Genomic DNA, 9539 nt, shown 5'->3' with positions numbered 1-9539 from the left:
TCACATGACTCAAAAATCAAGAAGATATAAATGCCTCCCTCCCTATCCCTCAGCCACCCTGATTCCCTTCACTAAAGGCTATAAATTCTTCCAAAGATATTTTGTGCATATATAAGAAAATATGTATATGCAGTAATCTAATTCCTTTAGGATTTTTTTTTAATGATGACTTTTGTCTTAGTTCATTTGGTGCTTCTATGACAGAATACCTGAGACTGGGCAATTTATAATGAACAGAAATAAAAATGTCTTAGCTCGCAGTTCTGGAACCTGCAAAGTCCTATATCAAGGTGCCAGCATGTGGTAAGGGCCTTCTTTCTGCATAATAACACAGCAGAAGGCAAGAGAGCAAGAGGGAGCCAAAAGGGGCCAAACTGAACCTTTCCCAGTGGAGGACAGGTGCCTCATGGCCTAATTACCTCATAAAGGTCCCCTCTGTTAATACTGTTACAATGGCAATTATATTCAACATGAGTTTTGGAGGGTCCAGACATTTAAGCCATAACAGGCAGATAATAAATTATGTTTGTGTGCTGATGAGAATGATCCATTTGCAAGAAAGAAGCTGATGAAGTAGGAGAGAGTAGAGGTAACGTTTTTAATAACATGTATGTTCAGAAGAGTTTATGAGTAGACTATTCTGTTTGACAAATATTGAATGTCATTGTGTACTGGTCCCTCTTGTTAGGAGTATATTGGTAAAAAATGTGACCCTTAAGAAACTTATACAGTAGACCCTCCATACTGACCCCCTCCCTACATTGACCACTGTTGGAGCAGCACAGTGCCTCCAGGTAGTTACTGAAATAATTGAAAAGAGCAAGTTTTAGCAAGAAAAATAAAGTTTAATTAATGACTTGCACAGCAAGCCGGGCCCCATCCTAGTGACCGCATGCTCTGTGGAAAGCACAGGTTTGTGTCTTATACACAACTTTAAGGAGTATCAGCTGCTTCTTGGAAGTCTCCAGGGTCTTAACTGTTCTCAGAATAACCCACCTGCAAGGTCTTAATCAACCTTCTTCCCATAATAGCCCAGGTCAGCCTGACACAAAGCAATCCAAAATAGCCCAACCATATCTATCACCCACCCTACTCATATCCAGCTAATTGCCTAGCACCACAACCTTAAGTTGGTCTAATATTCAGAGACTGGCTATGCCACATGTATGTATTAGTGCAGTAGGCCTAGTTCAGTATGTTGAACATGTCCATATGTTGAGTGGTTTGTTACAGTCCCTTGGATGGTCAACTTAACAGAGATTCTACTCTAGTTATTTGGAGAAATAGACTTATGAACAGACAGGCTAAAGCAGTCAATGCCCTAGTGAGGATATACAACGTCTGCAGGAGCCATAGGTCTTATGTCTTCTAGACTTCTTTTTTTTTTAGGGCTGTGTTATTGTTTGTTTGTTTGTTTGTTTGTTTGTTTTTAATTTATTGTTGGGGATTCATTGAGGGTACCAGAAACCAGGTTTCACTGATTGCATTTGTTAGGTAAAGTCCCTCTTACAATCATGTCTTGCCCCCAAAAGGTGTGGCACACACCAAGACCTCCACCCCCCTCCCTCCTTCCCTCTCTCTGCTCTTCCTTTCCTCATCCCTCCCTCCTTCTTTCTCTCTCTGCTCACCCCCTCCCCTTATCATTAATTGTCCTCATGTCAAAATTGAGTACATAGGATTCATGCTTCTCCATTCTTGTTAGCCTTCCAGGAAGTCTTCACAGAGGAGGAGTACTGAGAATGGGCAGGGCACACGCCATACGAGGGTGTATGGCAGATGGTGTACATTTGACTTAACTCTGACAGTTTTCCCCTATGCTTACAGTATAATAAAGAAATGGGAAGGTCCAAAGAGTTCTTAAAAGTTAAATTAGAATGTAGAATGTCAGGGTGGCACCTGTGGCTCAAGGAGTGCCAGCCCCATATATCAGAGGTGGCAGGTTCAAACCCAGTCCCTACCAAAAACTAGAATGTAGAATGTCATATTTATAATTTTCAGGTCTCATCCTATAAATCTCAAACTATATTGAGTACAACTTGTTTTAAGTACTATAGCAACAAGAAGAATCTACTATCTGACTCAATGTTTAGATTTTTGTTTTATATTGTAGAAGGATTAAAATAGTATAAATTGGAATAACTCAAACATAGTTTGATGGAGTTCTTTAACAATATTTAAAATATAGTGAAACTCATGCTTCAGATGTAGCTGTTTTCTTCATCTCTGTTGTCAATCACATGCCACTTGTGAAAATCATATTATTTTACCGTGCCTAAAATTTATGGTTTTAATGCTTAATACCATTATGTGTTTTTATTGGTATATATATATATTTTATTTTTTTTCTCTCTCTCTTTTTTAATTTAATTTTTTAGCTGTGTACATTAATGCAATCATGGGGTACGATGTGCTGGTTTTATATACAATTTGAAATGCTTTCATCAAACTGGTCAACATACCCTTCACGGCATTTTCTTAGTTTTTGGTATGTATTTTAATTTATGGAACTATTTTTAAAGTGGGTTATGTATTGATTTTCAGGAACTAAAGGAGACATCCCAGATTTTGGCACAGTGGAATATTGGTTCCGATTAAGAGTTCCCATGGATCAAGCAATTCGACTCTATCGAGAACGGGCAAAGGCCTTGGGATATATAACATCAAATGTTAAGGTATCAAAGCAAATGCAATCAGTAAACTTATTTGGCTTTAAGACCCTTTGAGAACATAAGAGATTTTATAATTTTTTAAACTAAAATCATTTTCTTGGCTCGGCACCTGTGGCTCAAGTGGCTAAAGCGCCAGCCACATACACCTAAGGTGGTGGGTTCAAATCCAGCCCGGGCCCACCAAGTAACAATGACGGCTGCAACCAAAAAATAGCCGGGCATTGTGGTGGGCGACTGTGGTCCCAGCTACTTGGGAGGCTGAGGCAGGAGACTCGCTTGAGCCCAGGGGTTGGAAGTTGCTGTGAGCTGTGATGCCACAGCACTCTACCCAGGAGATAGCTTGAGGCTCTGTCTCTAAATAAATAAATAAATAAATAAATCATTTTCTTTCACAGCCATGAAGTGGCTTTGTTTAACTTTTTATTTCAAATTAATCACAGACTCACGGGAAGTTGCAAAAATAGTACAGAGAGTTCCCATGTACCCTTTAATCCCATTTCTCCTAATTGTAACATCTTATATCCCTATAGTATAATATCGACACCAGGAAGCTGACATTGGTATAATGACATTAACTAGTCCATCCATCTTATTCAGATTTTATCACTTTTTACCTGCATTTATTTGGGGGAGGGGAGTTCTGTGCAGTTTCATCACATGGATAGATTCATATAACCACCACCACAATCAAGATGAGCAGCTGTTCCATCAATACAAAAAACTCCCATGTGTTACCCAGGACACTTTTGAAAAATACAGTTGCAATACTGTGATCACACATCAAGAGACTTATTAATAATTTCTAGTGTTAAGGAAATAAATAGCTATTATTGGACTATCAGTTATTGGCCTTCTTTGAAAACTCTTTACTCGTATTGGGTTCCTGAAATGCAAAGTAGAATACACAATTAGTATTCTCTTTCCAAGAACTGGAAGTTAAAATGCAATTCCTCAGGGCAGCATCTCCCAAACTATATTTCATAGAGTCTTAACGACCATATTTCCAAATGAATTCCATCATCCAATAAACACAGAAAGCCCTGAATTGAGCAAAGTTAAATAGGATTCCTGAATTTGGGCGTTCTTGTGTATAATGTGAATCTCGACAGGAAGCATCAAGCATGCTGAGTAACAGAGGGGTACAGTATAGTACATCTTGGAAAGTCAGCTCAAGTCTTACCTGTTTTTCCCTGGGAACTGCCTCCACACTCAGTCTTTGGGGGCAGTCCCTGAGTGGCCAGGTTTATACAGGTGATCATACTTTCTCCCACACCCTCCCCAATTATAACAAATGATTTAGAAATAGCCACTTAACCCCATTTGGGCAAATCAGATTCTGCCTTCTAAAATCAAGAGAAAATAAGACATGCCTGGAATATACATGACTGGGAGCTATGGACAGCCATCTTCTACCATGTTAACCAGCAAAAGAAAGAATGGTCTGAAGAGCGAGAAGGATGACCAAACATACAAAACAATGAAGACCAGATAGTAAATTCTGTTGATTGTCCAGGCCACTACCTTCCTAGGGCTCAATGAGATTTCTACTATATAGTTCCTTGAAATATCTCTGTTACTCTGTAGTAAAGTCCATCTTGTGTTGTGTTTGCTAGGTATTATTGATTTCTATAACTTTCAATTAAAGAGCCTTGACTAATAGAAGAACATTGTGAAGAAAAAAATGGCACCTGTTTCCCAGACATCACCTTTCTGGCTAGTATTTTTTATAACACCCTTTGGGAAATGCTGTTATAGAAATGAAAGTTAGATATAGGCTCGGCGCCTGTGGCTCAAGTGGCTAAGGCGCCAGCCACGTACACCTAAGGTGGCAGGTTCGAATCCCTAGCCCGGGCCCGCCAAACAACAATGACGGCTGCAACCAAAAAATAGCCAGGCATTGTGGTGGGCGCCTGGGGTCCCAGCTACTTGGGAGGCTGAGGCAGGAGACTTACTTGAGCCCAGGAGTGGGAGGTTGCTGTGAGCTGAGATGCCACAGCACTCTACCCAGGGGGACAGCTTGAGGCTCCTGTCTCAAAAAAAAAAAAGAAAAAAGACAAGACATATTGTACACTAATCCTTGCTTGATGTTCCACTGTAACCAAACTTTTGTTTTGAATGGACACACTGTTTTCCCAAGGTACCATTTTCAACCCTATTTCCCCATTGCCTACACCCAGCTCTGCCTAAGAACTCCTTTTGTTCTTCTCTCTCTTCTGAAGTATCCTCCCAGTCCTAGCTTTTCATCCCTTTAAGGTTTCTCACCAGCTCTGCTCTCTTGTTCTTATAACAGTTTGACTTTGATAAAGTGGTTGATGTGGCTTCAGATATCTGCTTCCTCAAATCCTAGCAGTTGAGGAGGAGGGCCAACCCAGAGATAACAGAGCATCAGTCTAGTGGGGCAGTTCTGTAGTTGGGACATTCATCTTTAGACTCACTGCTCATTAAATAATTTCTTTTTTGCTTCGGTATGGTTTTAGTACCAATCTCTACTTGTATGTTCAGTCTCGTGTTTATTTTGCTAATAATACAAGATCATCTGTTCACAAATATCCTAGGGAATACTGGTTTTGAATAAGAATCAGAGATTCTTTTACTGATAAATTTTAACTATGAAGTGAAAATATGCAGCTTTTGTTACTTTACGAAACTGTTTTGTTTGGGGATTGGCAGGTGCTGTTTATCTTTTAATTGTATATTTCTATAATATAAATATGTATGTTTTCCAGTTAAGTCAGCAAGGACCCAAAACTGCTCAACCCGGTTCTACAGATACTACAGATGGCAACTTAAATGAACTTCACATTACTGTAAGATGTTGCAACCACCTGCAGTCCCGTGTAAGCCACTTGCAGCCACACCCATATGTTGTGTACAAGTTTTTTGACTTTGCAGATCATGATACAGCCATCATTCCCAGTAGCAACGATCCACAGTTTGATGATCATATGTGTTTCCCAGTGCCGATGAATATGGATCTGGATCGATACCTTAAGTCAGAGTCTCTGAGTTTTTATGTTTTTGATGATAACGACACCCAAGAGAATCTTTACATAGGAAAAGTCAACGTGCCCCTCATTTCATTGGCACATGACAGGTGTATCTCAGGTAAGCCTGTGTTCTTGAATCTATAAATGGTGAAAACAGAGTATACCTCGTGGAGTGTATGGTTTGTTTATAATCTTCCTAACCTTCGCAGACAGTCTTTGAAACCTTACACCTTTATTTGTTGAGTTATTTTCTTAGTAGTTGTTCTAGGGATTCTCGATGCATTCTGATATATCACTGTCTATTTTTAATTAATACTAGCTTTAAAATATAGGAAATTTTCTCTGATGTAATTCCATTCTCTCTCTCCTCCCTTGTGTAACTATTGTCGTTTGTTCGTCCATGTGTATATTATATTCTCAACAAAGCAGCGTTATACATGTAATTAATGCTTTATATAATTGTATATTCTTTAATGAAGTTATGAAAAGAGAGAAAACATATAATTACAAGAGACTTTAATATTCACCTACGTATTTACTATTTCTGGTATTCCTTCTTTCTTCCTGTACATGTGAGGTATTGTCTGATGTCATTTCTTTACTCTGGCATAGCTCCACTTACTCTCCCTTCTTTGTGGTGTTATCGTGTATATATATATACACGTTATCTTCATAGAAGACCAGCAATATAGTTTTACAATCATTGTTTTATGCAATTGTCTTTTAAATAAGTTTAGAGAAGAAAAGAGAAAATGAAATATTTATACTGTCTTTTATAATTACCTGTGTAATTACCTTTATTGGTCTCTATTCTTTTGTGTGGATTTGAGTTACTACTTGGTGTCTCTTCCTTAAAACCTGAAAAACTTCCTATGATATGTCTTAGAATAGCAGTGAATCCTCTCAGTTATTGTTATCTGAAAATGTTATTTTGCTTTTATTTCACAGTCTTGTTGTGTATAATATTTTTGGTTGACAGTTTATGGAGGTTTTTTTACTTTTGGCACATTAATTTTATCAGACCACTGACTTCTGGTCTCAGTTTTTTCTGACAAGAAGTCAGTTGTTAATGTTATTGTACTTCCCTTATACTGGATGCTGTTTTCCAGGTCTCCTATTTATTTTTGTCTTTTAGCAGTTTAACTGGTATATCTAGATGTGGATCTACTTATGTTTATCCTCATAATTTTTTGAGCATTCTACAAATGTAGTGTAATGTTATGCACCAAATTTGGAGAATTTCCTGCATTTATGTCTTCAGTTTGTGTTTTTTGGGGGGAGGGGGTATTAGTCATGGTGGTTCATACCTGTTAATATAATCCTAGCACAGGAACACCTGGGTCAGGAGTTGAAGGCCAGCCTAGGCAATATAGTGAGACCTGTCTCTACAAAAAATTGTTTATAAAATTGTCTGGCGTAGTATCGTATGTCTCTAGTCCCAGCTACTCAGGAAGCTGAGGCGGGAGGATTGCACGAGCCCAGGATTTCAGGGTTACAGGAGCTATAATCAAGCCACTGCTTTCTAACCTGGATAACAGAGCAAGACTCTATCTCTAAAAAGAATTTTAAAATAAAAATGTTTTAAATTGTTTTTATTTTTCCCTTTCTTTCTTTTCCTTGGATATCCAGTATACTTATGTTGATACATTTAATGATTTTCCATGGGTCACTGAGGTTCTATTCATTTTTCTTCGTTTTTTTCTCCCATTCTTCAGATTTGATAATCTCTACTGATCCTTCGTCAAGTCCATTGATTCTTTCTTCTGCCATTTTGGATCTCTTATTGATCACTCTGTAGAATTTTTCACTTCAGTAATTTTATATATACATATATGTATACATGTGTGTGTATATATATAATCATTATTAATTATATCTACTTACTATATTACACATATAATACTTTTTTTTTTTTTGAGACAGAGTCTCAAGCTGTCACCCTGGGTAGAGTGTCATGGCGTCACATTTCACAGCAGCCTCCAACTCCTGGGCTCAAGCCCTCTTCTGGGATCAAAGCAATCTTCCTGCCTCAGTTTTTCTGTTTCTTATTTTTCAGTAGAAATAGGGTCTCACTTTTGCTCAGACTGGTCTCGAACTCATGAGCTCAAGCTATCCACCCACCTCGGCCTCCCAGAGTGCTAGGATTACAGGGTGAGCCACCATACCTGGAACTTTTTTTTTAGATAGAGTCTCTCTTGAGTGCCATGGTGTCAGCAGCAGCCTCAACCTCCAGGTTCAAATGAGGCCTCAGCCTCCCAAGTTGCTGGGACTACAGGTACCTGCCTTAACATTTGTCTAATTCTATTTTTAGTAGAGTCAGGATCTCAGTCTTACTCAGGCTGGTCTCAGACTCCTAAGCTCATGCAGTCCTCCCATGCTGGCCTCTCAGGGTGCTGGGATTACAGGCATTAACCACCACACTTGGCCAGTAATTATACTTTTCAACTCGAGAATATTTAGTCCTTTTTTTAAATAATCTCATAATCTGGCTCAGTGCCTGTGGCTCAAGTGGCTAAGGCACCAGCCACATACACCTAAGGTGGCGGGTTCAAATCCAGCCTGGCCTGCCAAACAACAATGATGGCTGCAACCAAAAAAAAAAAAAAATAGCCAGGTGTTGTGGCGGGCACCTGTGGTCCCAGCTACTTGGGAGGCTAAGGCAGGAGACTCGCTTGAGCTCAGGAGTTGGAGGTTACTGTGAGCTGTGATGCTATGGCACTCTACCCAGGGGGACAGCTTGAGACTCTGTCTCAAAAAAAAAAACAAAAAGAAAAATCTCATAATCTTTCTCCTTTTTTTTGTTTTTTGATGCTTTTTGTTTGTGTTATTTTGTTTAGAGTTAAGGTCTCACTGTTCCCTAGGCCAGGCTCAAACTCCTGAGCTCAAGTGATACTCCTGTGTCAGCCTCCTGAGTAGCTGAGACTGTAGGTGTGTGCCACCACACCCAGCATTTTAATCTCTATTATATTCTCTAGTTGGTTAAAGCATTATCATCTTACTTTCCATAAAATAATTATTTAAACATGGTTTTGGTTTTTGTTTTTCTTTTGAAACAGAGTCTCACTTTGTTACCCTCAGTAGACTGCCGTGGCATCATAGCTCAAAGCAACCTCAAAGTTTTGGGCTCAAGCAGTTCTCTTACCTCAGCCTCTCCAGTAACTGGGACTACTGGCACCCACCACAACACCTGGCTATTTTTAGAGACGAGGTCTCGCTCTGGCTCAGGCTGGTCTCAAACCCGTGAGCTCAGGCAATCCACCCGCTTCAGCCTCCCAGAGTGGTGGGATTATAGGTGTGAGCCACTGTGCCTGGCCTCAAACGTGGTTTCTTTTAGTTCTTTGAGTATATTAATATTAGCTGCTTTGAGATTTTTGTCTGGCAAGTCTAAGGTGGTTGCTCTGAGAACATGTCTGTTGATGACTTTTTTCCTGTCTATGCATTAGATTTCCCTGTGTCTTTGCATATCTCATAACTTTTTTGTTGAGAAGTAGACATTTGGAATAATATGTTTCAGCACCCTCTCTATTACTGTTGCTATTTTTGTTTTTTTTTGGAAACTTGCCTTAAGTCATTCTGTAGAGTTTGTTTCTTTCACTGTGTGTGGCCACTGATGTCTTTGCTGAGTTTTACTTCCTTGTTTTATTCTTGTTTTAATTTTAGGCATGGGTCAGCATAGCTTAGTGGTCGTCCAGTGACTGTTGAAAAGTGTATATAAACACTTTGAGCCAGTAGGCTTCCACTCTTTGCCTGTAGGTCAGTGTGTGTCTTGGTGATGTGTTCACAGTTTAATCATAAGTCTCCCTCACCTTTTATTTTCCAAATTGAGTGGTCATCTCATCTATCCAAGGACAAATAACTCAGTGGAGTCCTTTTTGTTTTCTCC

General features: G+C 39.2%; 1 protein-coding gene across 1 annotated transcript in view; it reads left to right on the top strand.

Annotated features, from left to right (window-relative positions):
• The window catches only part of RPGRIP1L (RPGRIP1 like), a 105403-nt gene that overhangs the window by 46466 nt on the left and 49398 nt on the right, over nt 1-9539 (top strand). Inside the window, exons 17-18 of the mRNA XM_023514739.1 lie at nt 2542-2693; nt 5396-5774. Coding sequence (XP_023370507.1) covers nt 2542-2693; nt 5396-5774 — 531 coding nt within the window. The remainder of the gene's footprint in view (nt 1-2541; nt 2694-5395; nt 5775-9539) is intronic.

This window comes from Otolemur garnettii, unplaced genomic scaffold, assembly GCF_000181295.1.
Source record: "Otolemur garnettii isolate 467f Iridium unplaced genomic scaffold, OtoGar3 scaffold00058, whole genome shotgun sequence".
In the NCBI taxonomy this organism is placed as follows: Eukaryota; Metazoa; Chordata; class Mammalia; order Primates; family Galagidae; genus Otolemur; species Otolemur garnettii.
The sequence above is the reverse complement of the archived record's forward strand: the minus strand, read 5'-3'. Positions and strand labels throughout refer to the sequence as shown.